A 19,552-nucleotide genomic window follows, 5' to 3' on the forward strand; every position below is an offset into this window, starting at 1 on the left:
ACTAAATGATGCTATTATTGAGTCTGTATATCTCTAAAACAAGCAAAAGAAGAATTTAAAAGCAAAGGATAAAGATATTTACAAATGAGCAAATGCTGTTCTGGTACATTTATTTTATGTCAAGTGTAATATATTCATAATAGACAGATGTTGTGATACCCTAATTCCATCCTTTTCCCATATTTGTTCTTATTTGTTTTTCACATGTGACAAAAGAAATTTCAGAAACTTATTCTGGGGGATAATGCTTGTTTGGAGAGTATTTATCGCCTGGAAGGCCATAAAAATGAAAGGTAATCATGAATCTTAGAGCTTTCCTTTCTCATTCTTGAAATTTCAAGCAACCAACATAGATACTTGGCAGGAATGGTACCCTTCATGTGAATAAGTTTCTCCAAATGGATGGTTCCTAGACTGTATTTCAGAGGTCAATAAAATACTACCCAAAATGTCAGGAAACCTCACAAACTTCTAGACTTTATTTAACTTCTAGTAAAGGACATTGTAATGACATTTAAAAAAAGACAAAAAATAAAGATGAAAGAAAGGCTATTTTAGTGCTTCCTCCAACCCACCAACAACTGTAGACAGCCAAACTTTCCAAACAAAGGACAATTCTTGTATAAATTTAGCTCTATGAAAAGCTCAACACATCTGCTCTTATTTTTTCGCCTTTCCTAAGGACCAGTGAAAACTTTCAGATAATGGTACACTGGCACTGGGGCACCAATGTTCTAAGAATACAGGGCAAATAACTGAACTGTAGGAAATTCTACAGGAAGATCCATTCTTCCATTTATTCAACACATTTTTCTGGAATGCGTATCTATCTAAGAGGCTGTGGTAGAATCTATTTATATTAGAAATACTAGTTAACGAGATAGACGAGGTCTCTGCCCTCATGGATCCTACATTCCAACAGTAGAAGACAAATTACAAACAAATAAACAAATAAACATCACATTTCCAGATCATGCTAAGTGCTATAAGGAAAACAATCTGGCCAGTGGTGCACGATGGAGGAGGTGAAGATGATGTTGCGGACTATATTGGACAGGATGTTGAAGGATATATTTGCTTTACATCCTGCAAGATGAGCGGACATCAGGAGGCAAAGATCCAGAAAGTACCAAGAAAAGGAGACCACAGTTGCAAAGACTATGAAATGGAAGACATTTTTGCCAGTTTGAAGAAGAGGAGGCCATTGTGGCAGTACATTAAAGAGGTTGTTTTTCACTAAGGAAGCTAATATAGCAAAGACTCTAGATGTCTCAAAGTTGTTTCCCATGTAGGAAATACTCATGTGTATCTATCATCTATCTATTAGGTCAAGAAGCTAGAGTGTTCATGATATTAATCTATTGCTTCATGTGTGTCTGTGGCTAGGTACTAATCACAGTACAGGATCTGAATTTTGTAGAGATGAAAAGGTAGTTATAAACATTATAGATTACTGTATTTGTTAAACAACACATTTATTTATAACTTGCCACCCACACATTCCTAACTGTTATGAAAAACGATTTGCATAGATCTCCTGGAAATTCTCCCAATTGACTTCTCTTGGACATCAAAGGATGGATTTCTCTTGGATTTCTTATGCATTGCTATTTAGCTAAACAGCTAAGAATGCCTTTAAGTTATGAAGTAATGTAAACATTGTAAATCTGTACAGATATGAACTCCTGGTTTTCATTTTATCCACACACCTTTAATCCAAGGATTACTCACCGCTAAATAAATATAGCTTTCCTCTCCTTTACATGAATTAAAATAGCAATTTAAGTTTTTAAAATTCACTCATGATTGTAGCATATGGTGTTAAATCTGAGAATGCAATCCACCTGGACTTTCAATTAATTCTTTACTAGACAGCTGCCTATTACTTATTGAGTACGACACTCAGAAGATTAAACAAATAAAAGGGGAAATTTTATGCAATTTTTAAAAGAAAATTATGTTGCATAATGAAGTCTCTGTGATTAAACACATTTGTATTGTTTAAAATTAAATGACATTTGAATTACAATTTAAGATTTCAAAGCCATTGGCTCTTGAAAGAGGGCAGAAGAAATATCAGATCATCTGGCAAACTTGAAGGCATTGTATCTGTTTATTTGATGAAAATCAAACTTGGGAAAGCTATGCACTTGAATTAATTTTATTCATCTGTTCTAAGAATATGTTCCATACAATGAGAGTCTTAAGTAATCACTGAAGAATCAGAATGATTCACAGATGGTGTAAGTGATTTAATTATTTTTAACCAGTTGTTCCGGGCATGCTCAGAAGGATATTGCCAACCCCACTGCAGAAGCCATCTGAGCTCCCTTCCAGCTGGTGTTCCATATTTTGAAAGCAAATTTAGATTGGAGAAAATTACACTTTTTATTGTTATGTTGCAAACGGAGGTCAAATTGCTGTGTATAAATTCTCCTACTTTTTTTTCCTCTTCATTGTATGAGTTATATTTATCAAATATCACGTCTTTTGTATGATTGCCATGGATTCGCCAATGTTATTTTATGTTTTGTGTTGTCTGGCACATAGGAGGCACTAGATAAATGTTTATTAAATGAAAGAGATGCCAATTCACTGTGTCCAAAATAAAACTTGAGTTTTCTTTACAGACTCCCAGTAAGTGTATGGAATTCTGATTTCACTGCACCCTTATAATTATTAGGAGGTTCTCATTAAAAACAAATAAAAAAGGAAAGAAACCAATATAAGGAAACAATACCTCTCTATCCAAGAGACAATACAAACCTCTCTGTTAACATAATAATTTAAACTATACCCTGATGTTGAAATCCTTGCCCTTAATTTTATGGGAACTCAGGCAAGTTGATTAACAAATTTTGGTCTGTTTAGGTTGTTTTTAAGGATTAGAGATACTCTGAAAAATCTAGTGTGGTGTACCTATAGGATGCGAGATAACTGTGTTATCTCTCAAAAAGATCACTGATATTCACACTTATTTTCCATGAGACCAACAAAAGATAAATTTTGCTTAATGTCCTTATTCACAATGAGAAATAGTAAATGGTTATAAAACAGTTCTACCAAATGTAATCATTTTTCAACTATTGTCATTCCAAGGAAGAGAATATTTATTTTAGTGAAACAAGTTACTCTGATGCCATAAATGAGTTATATTTATCCTAAATTTACTGCTAAAATCAGAGAATAACACTGTGTATATCAATAATGCATCAGATTCGATTTTGTGTTTATATCTAATATTTATGAAAAATATATTATTAATACGTTTACCATCAATATTTCCTGAATATTGTGATAAATATCCACTTGATCGCTAAATTTGATACAGTATATTACTGAAAGAAAGGCAACTTTGTTTATTTACATATTTGACACCAAAATAAATTGTGACTGTAGTTGTTTAACTTTAATTCAAAAGATGAACATACAGAATTACGTACCTAATATGTCCATAACCTAACTATAAAAAACTGCGTATGAATAAAAGCACATTTATGTTAATATTTCTAACTTATTGTGCTATTTAGACCCAGTCACTTAAGGTAATGTTTCTGAGGTAACATGTTATACGAACCTTATTTATAAAACGGTGACTTTATTTAAACTCAGAAAAATACTAAATGGAAATGACATCTTACCTTATATACAGTAAGGGCTGTGAAATGGAAAGTTTCAGGAAAACCAAAGTCTTGTGTTAATATAGAAATTTTGGGCAATTCAATTAATGTTCTTAAGCCCCAGTATCCAGTTTGGATTATTCATTTATTTCAATAGTTTCTGTATTTATTTTTTCTCTCTGCACGTCAGAAACTTTATACTGAATTTTTTTGTGATAATGGTTACTTTAAAATTATGAACGTGCACAAAAAACTTCTGTCTAGGCTCTGAGCATTAAGAAGATCTTAGAATGATTTTACTCATTCATTCATTCCAGAAATATATATCATGCACCTATTACTTGCTAATCATGGTTTTTTGTTCTGAGGATAAAGCAGTGGGAAAAAAGAAAATTCCTACATTTTTGGAGCTTCCACTCTAGGGAGAAAGATAGATAATAAGATGAAGAAAGGAAATACGTAAATGTTTCCCGGTAGTGCGTTTTATGTACAAAAATAAATAGGGAAGGGTTTGAGCAAGCGTATGTGTTTCACTGAGGACAATACTTTCAAGTAAGAACTTGAAGGCAAAGGTGGAGGGGTCTGCAAAGATATCTGGGGGATGAGTATTCTAGGTGTGAGGGATGCAATGCAAAGGGGGCATGCCAGACATGTTCCAGCAAGAGCGAAAAGGCCAATGTAGGCAGAACAGAGTGAACGGGAGATAAAAAGTGTCACGAGGTAAGACCTGAGAGGTAATAAGGAGCAAGGTCATATATCCCTCGAAATCAATGTAAGGATTTTGGATTTCACTTGAAAAGAGACGGGAATCCACTGGAACATTCTGAGCATATACACGCACCAGATCTTTTTAGACGACGTGTGTGTTGAGTGCGTTGAGAGTAAGTAAAGGAAAACAAAGCTAGATATTTACTTGAAACTTTGAAATGACAGTGTCGCCACTATAGCTCAGGGGAGAACAGTCTGGTTATAAAAATGTGGTGGGTTGTGAGGTTATACTTGACATTGTTTTGAGACTGGATGAAAACAGCAAAGCAGGAAATATCAATAGAAAAGGGAAAATGTCCAAGGACTGAGCACTGAGGCATTTCAACTGTAGAGAAGGAGGTACCACCCACAGAGGCTGACAAAGAACATCTAGAAAAGTAGGAAGTGAACAAGGGGAAGAACTCCAAGCAATCTCCCTCTCTACTTTAATGTCACTGATGTCCAGTGTTCATTCTGAGTTTTGATACATTATCAGACAATTTTAAGTATAGTAAATGTTTCTTTAGTTTCTCCGTTTGTTTAGTCTTTTCTTTGCTCATCATTCTTTGCATCTCAAATCTTCCATCTGATATCATTTACCTTCGGATTAAAAAACAGCCCTGAGGAGCAACAAACATGCCTTGGATTATTATCTAGGCTTCACAAATGTTTGCAGAACTTATATGTACTAACACAGAAAAAGATGATATAATGTTTAGTGAAAGTTCGGGATATAAAATTATTTTAACCCAACTTGAAAGTATTTTGATTGATAATTGAATAGTGGTGATCCTGGCTAATTCTAAAACAAAACAAAACAAAACAAAACCCAACAACCCTGAGTACCCCACAGTGAGAATGGCCTACTGGTAAACTTGCTCAATTTTTGGCTGGAATGATCTTTATTTCACTATTATTTAAACAGGGGGGAGGTTTCTAGAAGTATACAATTCTAGATTCATAGATGGTTTTTCTTTCATTATTTTTGAAGACATTATCCTACCACCTTCTGGCATTTTCATTGCTTGAAAATCTGCTGTCATTTATACATGTCATTACTTTCTAGGTAATCTGTCTCTTCAGCTGTGTTGAAAATTCTCTTTATTTCCAGAACTTATAAGGTTTACTATGAGGATAGATGGGTGTATTCTTTTTTATTTTTCTTCCTTGAGGTTTGCTTGATTTCCAACCTGATCATGAAGACTTTCAATAATTTTGGATATTCATAAGCAATTGTCGCTTCACATATTGGCTTTTATCCATTCTCTCCATTCTTGCCAGGTATATTTGACTTTCTTACCCCCTTTCTTGTAATTCTTTTTCATGTTTCTCTATTTTGACCTCTATGCATTTGAAGGCATTTATTTGATCTTCCAATTTTCTAATTCCCTGTTCTATTTCATCTAATTCTTGTCAACTGCATTATTAAGCTATTACATTGTTCATTTGCTGGAAGCTCTATTCCATTCCTTTCAAAACTTCCTGATCATTATTTATTACTGTCTCTTGCCCCTAATTCCTACTTTTGATGCAAACTATTACTATTTAAAAATATTTAAATTACTATTTAAAAATATTTAACACGTTTATTTTGCATTCTGTATCTCATTAATTCATTATCTTTGTCTTTGGGAGTTGTATTCTGCTGTTTGTTTCCTTGTGTGAAGTTGGCTCTTCGTTTTTCAGGATACCTAGCAGTGTGGACTCTGGACACCAACCTTTGCGCATACGATCTTTCAAGCCAGTGACCATAATAAAAAATATTTTGGAACTCCTTCAACATTTTTGGTGGTTCATTATTTCCCTTAATTCTGTTAGAAAACAAGTTACTAAATTTATCCTGAGGCTCAAATATCTAGTCTACATTGCATGGATGAGAGATGCAGAATATAATCCTACGTCTCTTTGCCCCAAGTATAAACATTACAACAAAATAACAGTTCTCCTAACATAGGTAGAACCTATTTTATAAATAGTGGCCTTGTCTTGGGGTGCCTGAGCAGCTCAGTTGGTTTTGAGTCCAACTCCGGCTCAAGTCATGATCTCGCAGTTCATGAGTTTGAGCCCTGCCCCACATCAGACTATGTGCTGACAGCTCAGAGCCCGGAGCCTGCTTCGGATTGTGTGTCTCCCTCTCTCTCTTTTCCTTTCCCTTTTGCGCGCGCTCTCTCCCTCTCTGACTAAAAGAAAATAGTGGCCTTGTCTTGATTTTGCAATGTTAATCCAACAGAAATTTGGAGATTTTTAAAATTATCAGAACCTTCAATTAAATAAGTCACTTGTGTTGACATACATATGCGTTCTGTTCTTTTCAAGGTATTTACATATTCTCTATGCTTTGACACACCTATTTTAATTCATCTTGGTGGGGACACCAATGTATTTATTCAGTTTGTGGGCTCATGTGTTTCTTAAGTTCTGTGAAACTTTTGGTTGTTGTCCCTTAAATATTGTCTCTCCTGTATCCTTTTGGTCCTCTCCTTTTGCAATTAGTCATAAAGCTTCTAATTCTGTTCTCAGTTTGGCTTATTTTCCATATTTTTTATCTTTACATGGTATGTTCTGATCGCTGTACCATAATGACTTTCTAATTTTCTCTTCATATTTGTTGAATTATGTGTTGAACACATATAATTAGTTTTTTATTTCAATGACTAATTTTTGGTTTCTACATGTTTTAGTTGATGTGTGACCATCATAGATACCTGTGTAATTTTCTGTGGTACAATGGTTTTATAAATTATGGTTATTTTATTCCTTGCTTACTTCAACATATTTACTTTAGAATATGTTATGGTTTTCTATTAAGTTCATGAAGTACTAAATCTCTTGACCATGATGTTAGATGATTGTAAGTGACCATGCATTTATTTCTTCATATGGGTTATAATATTTTGCTGTGAACGAATATTCGGTCTTTGTGTGTCTGTGGGACTCTGAAAAGAATGATTTACTGCATGATTCTGTGACAAGACTCTGCAGATTTCACGAATATTGGGACCAATTTTGTGCAAGTTTCTCAGTTTAGGAATATAGAGGCTTATAGTTAGTATATAAATTCAGACCTCCCACACTCAGTTTTAATTATCAAAGATCTTTCTTCTCTAGCCAGAATCCTTGGCAGATTAATTGGCTTGTGGATAGGATTTATCTATTTCCCCTCTACATGTCGAATAAAGACCTTGAAGTTTCTATGTTTAGACAGGGTTTTCATCTACATCTCTATACTAGATGTTGTATAAGGACGTGTGCAAAAGGTCTTTGAAACTTTCTCCTAACCAGTGGACCCACAATCCAGATTCACCATCATATGAGATAATGTGCTTATTTATGGCAAAGTGAGGGAAGAAGTTTCCATTTGATATTTTGAGCTCAGCTATGTCTTTAAAACGTTTTAAAAATTATATTTTATTCAGAATTTCCTTACATTTGAAAAGAGGGGTCAAGGAGTTAGCCAGTCTGGCATCTTCCTGGAAGGTGATTCTAGCTAAACATATTCTATTTACCAAACAATGATTAAATTGATTCCATTCCCTAACTGGAGACTAGAGAAAATTACTACAGAAATGGCAGTAACTATTATGATCACAATCTAGGAGACAAAGAATCTTGACTTATTTGATTTCTTTCTGAACTCTTGTGATACGTTACCACAGAACTGAAGCTGAGAGGGGGAAACTTTATAAGCAGCTACCTCCTGGTTCATTTCCCTTAGCAACAATTATTAGGTTTTTATATTCACAAGTCTGTTTACTAAAGAACATTCTGTCTCTAAGAAAATTATTTATGTTCCCAAATTCTCCAAGGATGTTGCATTAGCAGCTGACAATCTTTGTTGTTATTTCAAGGCAAAGAAAAAAATATCTATGTGGCAATTATGCAAAGAGGATGTTTCCTCCTTAGTCTGAAAATTAATTGGTTGTCATTATGTGATAGGAGCAAATATACCAAAAAATGAGTAATGGAATATCAAATCTAGGTTCAGACGTTGTTTTACATGCAGTGATGACAGCTCTGTGGTTACTTTCCTCGTGAAGCAATGTTTTAAGAAAATCCAAAGTAACAAAATCATGCTAGTACAGTGAAGCTTTTCCCAATTTTTTTTCCTGAAGAACACTAGTCCTTCACAACCACTCGCGCAGGAATCCGATCATAAAACCGAAATGAAATTTCCCCTTTTGTACTGCAACTATCCAGATGTGAAAGTCTGTAGAATCTATTCCCCTTGTAGAAATTCATAATCACATTTGCATATCAAAAGCCCTGCCAACTTCTGGAGTAAGGGAACTTTGCTTAATTCAGTGTTTCTCAAACTTATTGAGACGCTAGATATTTTTCTTTGTTTTGGATGACTTCCACCATATTTCAGGAAGCACTGAGTTCAAGTGTGGTACCTTCTACTTTTTACACATGTCCTTCGATAAATGTAATTAACTTCATTTACATTTTTTGACTGTAAAATGACAATGAAAATAATACTCAAGAGGCGCTATTCATGGAAACAGACTAGATATATGTGAAAGCTGTTGATAAAGGTAAAGTTCGATTCAACTTCAAACAATTTTTAAGTTAGCGGAGGAATGCTCACATTAGGAAAGTGCTGTCGTCTTACAAAATTATCACATATGGACTAATTTATATAATATATTTCTTTGGCACTTAAAGTAAATCTACTAAAAATTAATTTTCTATCAATTCTTCAAGAACTTGTATATTTTAGAAATGTGTACTTCTAACGTTCTTAACATATCTTACTGCAATTTACTCTGATAAACTAAAAGCTATCCTTCACAATATAGTAATTCCCTTTTCTTCTAGAGAATCCTAATAGAAATTAATACTTATACGAAGTATTAAAATATCTTTAAAATACCAAAAAAAACCCCTATTAAGTATTACCTGTCCAGATTATACATCAACACTCTACGAAATGCTTATTTGTCACTAAATGGAAGGATGTCTATGCTACAGCACCCTCATAAGAGTCTAGATGAAAAATAGCCCATGAAGAAACAATGCATATATAAAGGCCCTGAAATGGAAACGGTGTCGGTGGGTTTAAGTATGGAGAGAAATGTTGTGCCTCTGTGACAGAAAAATGGCAAAAAGGGAGATAAAGTTGGAATATTAGGGTAGGCAGGAATCAAATCGTATAGGATTTGAGCTCACAGGATTGCACTGAAAGCATAATGAGCAGCAGGGGCTTGATAGAATCTCACTCATGCTTTAGGAGCAGTCTGGCTTCACCAGAAAGATCATAGTGGAGGTGGGGAAAGGCTGGAAGCAAAGATTAGGGGCTGCTGAAGTAACTCAGATGAGAGATGATTATGCCGTAGACTAGGGTTTCCACAATGCAGATACTAAGGAGTGGTGTGATTAAAGCTGTATTGTGTGGGAAGAACCAAGAGAATTTGAAATGAATTACATGGGTAATACATGAGAAAAGACCAATTGTGCATAATGTCTTGGTTTTTGACGGAAGCGACAGGGTAATTTACCAGGGAGCTTGGTAGGAGCCAAATTACATAGAGGACACAACCAGTTAATTCTTCACTCGGTTATGTTTGACATATCTGTTAGGCACCCAAAAGAAGAAGGCGCATAAAGAGTTCTTAGATATAAAATGTTGATTATCAACATTATTTACTTGTTATTTGAAGCCACAGGATACTCAGGGCAAGTGGAATTGTTGTATTTAAGAAAAGGAACATTCATTTTCCAACTTTTGCTCAGACGTGTGCATTATTTTTGCTCCCATTCCTATGACAGGTCATGTATATACACCTATTCCAAAGGTTGACTATGTTTTTTGTTTCTGTTTTGTTTTTGTTTTTGCTTCCTAGAAACATGATAATTGACAGTGATTCACACTGAAAACATTAGGCACAAACCTTATACTTGTTGTGACCTTCCAGAATGAGCCTTTTGTTTATTGTATTCTCCTGTAAATTGAGTTCAATCACTTCTACATTCTCCTAGCACTCCATGTTTTCCTTTGCTGTGCTTGCTACAATTTTAGTGGCTGAGTACAAGATTTAATGAAAAAAAATCCTTCTTTATATATAGTATTCTATACAGCTTTATATAGCTTGCTCTTTCTATCTGGCTTCATGCTCCTTTTTTATACTAGAACATTTAGTAATTCAGCAAGAATATATAGGTAATAGATTCTCACAGTTTTTGTTGATCTGAAAATACTTGTATGTCTGAAAATATTTTGTCTTCACTCTTGAGTCACAGTTTACACGACATGAAGATATTAGTCTATTGTCTTTTAATATCTATTGTTGATGAAAAGTCTACGGTCAATTTTGTCACCCCGTAGGTATTCTTTCTTTGGTCCTCAGTAGCTTTTATAATACCTTCCTCATCAATGATGTTCTGAGTTTCATTCACACCTAGTTAGGTGTGACTTGTTCGTACATACTCCAGACTGGCTGACCTTTATTCAACCTGAGGACCCAAGTAAAGTGAGATTTAATCAATTTTTTAAATGTCAGTCATTTATATAAAATATTCTCTATTTCCCAGGCTCTCTACTTTTTCAGTCTGGAAATCTTTTCAGGCATATATTTGAGTTTTTTTTTATTCCATTCTCTGCATCTACCAGTATTTTCAGCAAAGCAAAATTATCCTCAGCATCGCTCAATCAATGCATTCATTTTTCTTCTCTAATGAATCCACTATTTAAAAAGTTCTAAGGGTTATTATTTTAGTAATTATATTTTAATCTCTGGACCTGTTATTATTTCCAATCTTCCTTTTCCCTATGCAAAATGGTTTGCGTTTATTGTAGGAATTCCATTCCATTCTTTTTAAAAATATTTTTGAACATTAAAAAAATACAACACTTTAAAAAATTTAAACACTCATGTTTAAAAAATTTTTTGAGAGAGAGAGAGAGAGAGAGAGAGAGAGCGAGAGCACACAAGTGGGGGAGAAGGGCATAGGGAAAGAGAGACAGAGAAGCTTAAACAGGTTCCATGCTCAGCACAGAGTCCAACGGAGGGCTCCATCCCACGATCCTGGGATCATGACCTGAGCTGAAATCAAGAGTCAGACGCTCAACCAACTGAACCACCCGGCACTCCATAAACACTTATTTTAATGTCCTTTCCTGATTGTTGTCTTATGTCTAATTTCCTCAGATGTGCATTCTTTTATTTTTTGGCATCTGTTAATATAATTTATGAAGAGAATTTTTTCCTAACCATTATAATTTTAGTCTGTGTCCTAATTTTGCTTAGGAGTTCCACACCAGCCCTGGATTGTGGTGGTACTTTGTGCAATTTTTTGGCTGCATGATCTTGATCTCTGGGAGATTAACTTTCAAATGCTACAATTATGCTTAATAAAAATTACACATAAGTTTCCATTAAGAAATTTTCAAAGCCTTCGGTTTTTTTCTTACCTCTTTCTCTACCTTTCTGTAGAAGACAGGAATTTAGATAGGGTACTATGGACGTGTTTATGGGGAATTATGCCTTCATGGGGTACAATCACCAGCTTTGCATGAAATTTCCTGCAAATACTTTGTGACTCTACATAAAACTACCTGTTCAAGGATTATGGAATCTACTCTGTAACCTACATTGAACAAAATGTATCTATCTGTTGCTAATAACATTATAAATCTCTCTCTATATATATTATATATATATTAAAAAAATTAAAAATCATGTCCCTCTTCCAGTATCAACTGAAAGAAGAAGAAAGAAAATTTTAAGCCACTGAGCCCTTATAATACAGCAGGTGTTTTACAAATACCGCCATATTTCATTATCACAAAAGTCCATATTCCCATGGCACAGATGAGAGAAATCAGGCTGAGAGATATTTACCCATGAGCATACAGTTAGCAGACAGAGTAACTGGGATACATATTCTGGGCGGTTCACCCCAGAAAGTGGCCTTTTTACTAGGCCACACAGGTGTTACAAAACATCCTACGGAGAAATTCCTTACGTTCAGTTTACAGTCATTGCTTGGTCTTCAATGAGCAGCCAGGTCTCAAGACAACAGGAAGCATATTAGAAATGTCTTCTATTCCTAACTAGGACTGGGGCTTCAACCTCCTGAATACTCGGATTCCTCCCAATCTGTTTTCCCTTCTCTACGGTCTCTCGGATTGTCCTGAGGACCATCATCTGATGACCCTTGGTACTCTGCTTTGGTCTACATGCCTGTCTGGCCCAGGGCTGCCTGATGGTTCCCTCAAAGTTCTAGGCCTTGCCTGAGCTTTATTATGACCATATGTAGCTCTGACATGGACATATTTCCTGAAGTGCACAAAGTGTGCACTGCTTAGTCCATTTTTGAGCCTTTATCTCTGAAATAAGGAAAATAAACTTCACATTTTAAACACAGCTCTCAACTGTTAGGCACTTTATAGTACCACCTGCAATCTTGAATTGCTACTCCTAAGATATGAAAGACTAACTGAAAATCACTGCATCAAACAAAGTCTAGAATTTACATCTAGAGAGAACAGAAAGAGACATTGGGGAGAATGAAAGATGAGAGCAAGAGAAAAAGAACCAGGGAGCAGTAAAGAAAAAATACTGAAGTTATGACTACCTGTGCAGGATTGGGGCCACTGTAGGATTATTCCAAACATAACTCCTGGTTAAGCTGTTCACTCGTGGCTAATCTCAAATGCCCTCAGTGTATGAAAATTGGGTAAGATGACTCTAACCAAGTTGCAGACATGTGAAATCAGTTTTTCGATATATATGAGTAATCAGTGGAATAAAAAGATACATCTTGGATCTCTCCCTCTCTATCACCTTTTAGTCCTAATTAAAATTCAAAGCCAAATATAACTGTAGTATTAAATTGATTAGTCTTCATACGTATTGTTATCGCTTCTGTGATCACAGAAAACCAGAGTTCACGTAAAAATATTTTCCCGTCCCAGGCACCTTGTGAATTTTGGATCTCTCAGATATAAAATCAAGAAGAAAGTTTAAGAGGAAATGTATCATAGCATTTTAGTATGATTTTAAAAACGTTATGCTGGTTCAAAAAAATCCTTACTTGATTTTACCAACCACCATTACGCTTTACAAATACGTGTTAAGAGTCCTTTTATGTATGAAGGCATAATGACATTTTCAGTGGGTGGTTTGTGGAGATTTTTGATCTTGTGTCTATTTAACTATAAAATGTTAATAACTTACCTGGACCAGGTTCTAAAAAAATTAATCCTGCATATATGATTTGTCAAGATATGGGAAAATTGGAATGGAGAAATTAGTTAGTCGTCAGATAAATCAAAGCAAGAGACTTGTCCCTGAATGATCTATTAAATTGCGAGAAAATATTTTACTTGAATTTTCTTTATGGTTGCCTTAATCTTTCAATTCATTTTGTATCCATACACACAGGCTTTCTGTTAGTGTAAGCTTCAGTGATTTATGACATATTATGTTCATAACATCTAACAGGAAGGATAATAGGCTGAAATGTGCAATCAGCTGGAATTGGACTTCAAGTGTAATATAGTCGCAATATATTATATTACTTCTTCCAATTTCTCAGAATATTCAGTGGCTATTAAATCTTAGGGTACTGGGTTTCATCAAAGGCAGTGTATTCATGGATTTTTCTAATGTGTAAATACAATCAACAATAATATGCAGGGTATTTTCCCTTGGTTAATAAGCAGCATTAACAAAATTGTACACTTATAAAATAAAGTTATGTCATCTAAGGCATATTTTTTAAATATGCCAAATTAAATGGAATCAACCCATAAGAAATTCCCAAAAAAGTCTCATCTGAAGGTTGAAACCAGCGAAATTGTCATTTACATAGGTCAAAAATGGAATATCTGTGGGTTTCATGTGATTCAACCCAACCGAATAATAAATCCTTATTTCCCAGACTTTGACACACTTGTCTTGTGAGGAGCATTATTTTTGCAAAATTACATAGCAGTAACCATTCCTCTTCACGTTATGGTATCTCAGAATCGGAACAAAAATATTTTTTGAAAAATCCTATGGTTTATACCTTATTACCAAAAAAAGAACTATGAAGACCAAGCTTATGATTATGAATTGCCTTTTTAAAAATAAAATCACAAACTTTCCATTCAGTTGTTTCAAAGAACAGTTGCTCCTTTTCCCTTTGGCTTGTAATATTTCAGTAGTCACAATATTTGATATTATCCAATCTGCTGTCAGTTATAAGCCACCTTATTAGGCAGCCAAGTCTAAAAAGCCTTTTAACCCATTAAGTAGCTAGGGCAGATACAAGGACTAAACTACTATTCTTGAAGTCAATGACATAAGATTCTTATGCAAGTTGATATAAGAAGATGGTTCACAAAAGATTTATTGTTTACTATGTATACATTAAGAAAGTAAAATTAGCATGGGATGGTCTCAGGAAAGCAATACATATTTTTGGATCAGACACTGAAATAAAGTAAATGTATGATCAATTGACAAATTCACATTGCCAATGTTATGAAAAAAATGATGTGGCAAAACAAATTAAGATGTAGTTTTCATTTTTGATAAAGGGGCGGTTTCCTCCGTGCTGTTAATTTCTTGTGTTTTTAATCTGAAAACTTAACCGCTAGTTGTTGTCGAAGCCCAAAGCGAGGGCAAGCTACTCACTTGCAGAATGCATATTAGAAGCCTGAAATTGCACCCAGGTTGTCTTTTCCTGTTAGTTGGCCTCTGTTATTAGAGTAGTAGTTGCAAACACATACGTGGGTTTGCCAGTAACAACTCACAATTTGTGCAAAGTTGAGTCTTCGAAACTGAGCAAATTTGCTCTCAATTTCCCGCCAGCGCTTGCTGAGCTGGATCTGAGTTGGCTCCACTGCCATTGCGGCCCCATCCTCAGACAAGCCCTCAGCTTGCCTACGCACTGCATTCAGCTCCTCTTTCTTCTTCTGCAATTCACGATCAATTTCCTATTGAGCAAAACCAATACAGGGCCCAGGGCAGTTAGCTAACCACATCAACCAACCTGCAAGCAGCACATACTTCTCTCAGAAATCTCCTAGGCTGTTGTCATTTTATTGTCATTTCCCGTAATTTACAAATATGGAAGCCATCACTGTCATCTTCACCCAAGAATCCAAATGGTATTTCAGTTATCCTTTGAATGCTCAGTTTTAGATATGCTCCCTAAGAAAATATTTAAATTGATCTAACAGTTTTCTTTCTTCTCAATTCCTCTAGTGTTTTGGGGGTTGACCCAAACTGAAGTGACTACTCATTACTGATTAGGGACCATCCACATAGAATATAATTTAGAGGGTGAGTGGCTATTTATTTTCTTTTTTAAAAGTTTTGAGGAACTCAACAGAGAATGAAGCAAAATAAAAAGTGTAAAATAATAACAGGAAAAAAACATCTTCAGACAATATGCAAATAAATCTATAGAGATTTGACACTGATGTGTGAAGATGCTCTGATGAAATGAATGTGCTAACATGAGAAAGAAGCCGTCCATATACCGATAAGTCATTTGTTCATCTGGAACAAAGATACACAGAGTCAATTACAATTTTACCAGGAAACATACGACATTTCTTAACTCATTTTACATTGTCTAAAAAATAAAACATTTTATTCATTCAACAGTAGGTCAATTGAAAAACACTTAATACAGTACATTTACTAAAACAACACACAATACGAAGAAATGCAGCAAATCAGAGAGCACGCTAAAAGAGGAAACAGCAACAATTTCAAATATCATCCACCCATGTTAAGGTAAAGAAATTAAACTGTAGCAATAAAATCTAGTATTGACATTCTAAAACAACATTACCTTTATTTTCCTTTCATCTCTGGGTTCAGGTAGGCTGGCTAATTTTTTTTCAATGTCATCCAAGCATTTCAGGAGATCATCAGCCTGCCTCTTGTACTGATACCACTGGTGAGAAATTTCTAGAGCCTTTTTTCTTCTTTGAGACCTCAAATCCTGTTCATGGTGCAGATATTATTACAATATCAATATATATGTATAGGACACTTCTGGCTGCAGTTATTTAAAAATACTGAATCCCTCATCTTCTTGTACAGCTTTACTTAAATTCACATTTAAATGCTAAATATACAAATAGATGATTAAATGAGGTATTCGTGTGGCAGGACCTACTAAGACAAAGCTAAGAAAACCGGACAACCCACATAAAGTATTTTCTCCTGGCATGTTCAAACTTGTTGAGAAATCTCATATTTAATTGAGTAAATGAGTCAACTATATTATCAGGTAGTCTATGTGAAACAGTTTAGTGTATGAATACAAATGATTTAACTAGATATTTGCGCCCATTTAATGAGTTTATATTTGACTTTTAAAACAGATAAAAAATCTAAAATTTAGATCTTCAGCCCCGGGTTCGTCAATAAAAGTTTAAGTTTACATAGCCAAGCAACTACATTCACGGTTTTAGAAACCCCTGCAAAAAGTTTCATAGGCCGTGAATATTTTGTGATTAGAAATATAAAATCATCTGAGTTATCATGTAAATTGTTTTGAGCTCTCCCTCTCTCTATATATATAGATAGATAGAGAGAAGTGTGAAAGATATATCTGTGAGTGTACATGAAAATGACAACTATTACAAAAATGCTTTCTCTTTTGAGGCTTGCATGGCCAACTTTTTTTATTATATCAACTCATGTTCCAAATGCAAAATGATGAATTAGTTAAAAAAGAAAAGGGAAAGTGCATGGCTTCCAATCAACCAGATGAGATAAATAAGGGCAACTGCTTAATAAATCAACAAAGGGGGGAAATTAATCATCTTGTTCCTTACAAGCTCACCCAATGTCTTCCTCGATCAATAGAATTTGTTATAATGCCATTATATGGTAACACAAGGGAACATAAGAGCTCAGAATACAGCTTTCATTTCTTCAGAACACTAGCAATTAGGGTTTCATGTTCAGATTTAACTGGAGCAAAAGAAAATAATGAATATCAAAGAATTGCTGAAATATTCATTGCTTTGGAACGTTCTGACCTTCTTTGAAGTATTTCATAAGGACTAGAACTGGAGCCCTTTGGAAGGATAATATAGTTACTGAATTTGATGGTGTAGAGTAGTTTGGCAGGTGAAATACATTTTCAAAACTGCTTTTAATATTTATTTGCAAGAGTGATCTAAATTTCGTTCTCCATTTGGTTTAAAACTGAGGATGTAAAATTTACTGCCGTTTACATTTTTAGTTGAATTTCTAAACCTCCTGTGGAGGTAATAAATGCCTGGGATGAGCCAGATGGAATGCTGCTTTTTTCAAAGGTACCAAGATACAGCCACGCGAACGAGAGCTGAGCCATGTCTTCTTCGTGACACGACTCAAATCTTGGCCAAGAGAAAGGGCTTGTGGTCATAAAATCTGAAACTCCTCTCATTCCCTAAGCACAAGGTGCTGTGTAATGTGTAAAGATATTTAGAGACATTATATAGATCTCTTTAGAGATATGCCAGATAACCATTAAACACTGCTGTTCAGTAGGACACGTATCATCATATGACCAGTGTAGATGCTTCTGAAAGCTTGGTCACAGTTGGAAGTGTGTGAATTACACAGCTTTCTGATTTTTCTGAGCACATTATGGCTTGCTCTTGCACTCCCTCAAGGAAGAGGCCTTTTCTATTTACTATATGTATCAGCAGTTACCTTCAGAACACCTGCTGGCCAATTAGACTTTCCTTGTGGATTCCTTGCAGGCACAATATTGTGTAATTACATTCTCAGCAGTGTTTATTTGGTTGTCTGACTATATGGGGAAAGGTTTTATGCTCTTATTTGCATAGTGAAAGCAGACTTCATCCACCTAGTAGGTGGATCTACCCACATAGCTACATAGCTCTATACGAGTGATTTACAATGAAAAGCTTGGCAATTAACAGTATTAGAAAATCAGCCATGCATGCCAATACGGAATATTGAAAAGCACATTAAAAAAATAAAAGGTTATTTCACAAAACTCTTCACATGTCCAGTCTCATGTCAAGAACTTCCTAATTATTATTATAGAAAAAAAAAACAACCCTATTCTCTCCTTTCTGCACAAAGCCATGTGAATCACGTGGGGATTGAAGCTATCCCCTACCGCTGGTTAATATGAGAGGGCCAGTTTTTCTTCAAGGACATTAAGATTCTTTTTGAGGATTCCTATATAAATGAAATTAGACTCTGTAGATGCTTAGTCAGTTGCAAAGAGCGACTCTCTTAAAGGCAAAATGAAGTTAATTGAAAAAAATTAAGTAGAATTCCAGGCCTTACAAATGCATATTAGGTTACCAAAAGACTGGAACTACTTTAAGTAAAATCAGTAAACTATAGGAAGCAGAAAACCTGAAAAAATATAAATTGGTTATTCTGGCAGTTAACCAGGTTTTGCAAGACAGACGTAAAAATGTCATAAAAAAAACTGTATTAGAAAATTAAATGTATAAACACTGTGACTGAAGCATGTTAATATTTTTCAATCACTACCCAGAAAAATCTAAGCAAAAAACCCACAAATTTTTAAGTAATACATCTTTCAAAATCAAAGACACCACTCAAAAATGTTAAATAAAGCGCACACACTGAAACAGGAAAAAACGTATCTCTGGGGACTAAGATTCTTAAGCAGATTTTATTGATGCACAATATAGTTTACCCTACATATGAAAGAAAAAAAACCCACAGGCAAGGTATATTATAATTTTAGCTCTAATACCTTGAGAGCATTATGTTTTGTCTGTAACAGCTGCTGTTTTATCTTTATTTCCTCTCGCTTTCTCTCATCTGTGATTCTTTGTTGTAAGTTGTCTCCTCTTTGCAACAATTCTTTTACAGTACCCTCATTGTCTTCACTCTGATTAAAAACAACAAGTACAGTCTTCATTTTGGTTTTTAAAAAGCTGTACATCGTTAACAGAGATAATAAGACATGTTACTGAAACACACACAAAAAATTCCAATTTTAAACTTTCAGGACTATTATTCTAAGATATTGTGCTCATAGTTTTTTTTTTTTTTTCTTTTAAGTGGTTTACTGTAGCTCTTAAAAGGAGGGAGTTTCCTCCCATCTAGTTCAAAAGGACCACACTTGACCGGGGGCACGTGTAGGAAGATCAGGTTGTAACTTATTTCATCGTTTCACACAAGTCATCAAGTGGTTTTGATTTCTTAGGGCATATCTAGAAGTTAAACCAG

The 19,552-nt window shown here is 34.7% G+C and overlaps 1 protein-coding gene across 8 annotated transcripts in view; it reads right to left on the bottom strand.

Moving 5' to 3' along the window:
- The window catches only part of DMD (dystrophin), a 2,018,590-nt gene that overhangs the window by 1,165,088 nt on the left and 833,950 nt on the right, over positions 1-19,552 (bottom strand). For all 8 annotated transcript variants that reach the window (XM_043570319.1, XM_043570321.1, XM_043570317.1 and 5 more), the window contains 3 exons: positions 19,074-19,211; positions 16,161-16,313; positions 15,112-15,294 (listed from right to left, as the gene is read on the bottom strand). In XM_043570319.1, the coding sequence (XP_043426254.1) occupies positions 15,112-15,294; positions 16,161-16,313; positions 19,074-19,211 (474 nt within the window). The remainder of the gene's footprint in view (positions 1-15,111; positions 15,295-16,160; positions 16,314-19,073; positions 19,212-19,552) is intronic.

The sequence above is a fragment of the Prionailurus bengalensis genome, chromosome X, assembly GCF_016509475.1.
Source record: "Prionailurus bengalensis isolate Pbe53 chromosome X, Fcat_Pben_1.1_paternal_pri, whole genome shotgun sequence".
NCBI classification, from domain to species: Eukaryota; Metazoa; Chordata; class Mammalia; order Carnivora; family Felidae; genus Prionailurus; species Prionailurus bengalensis.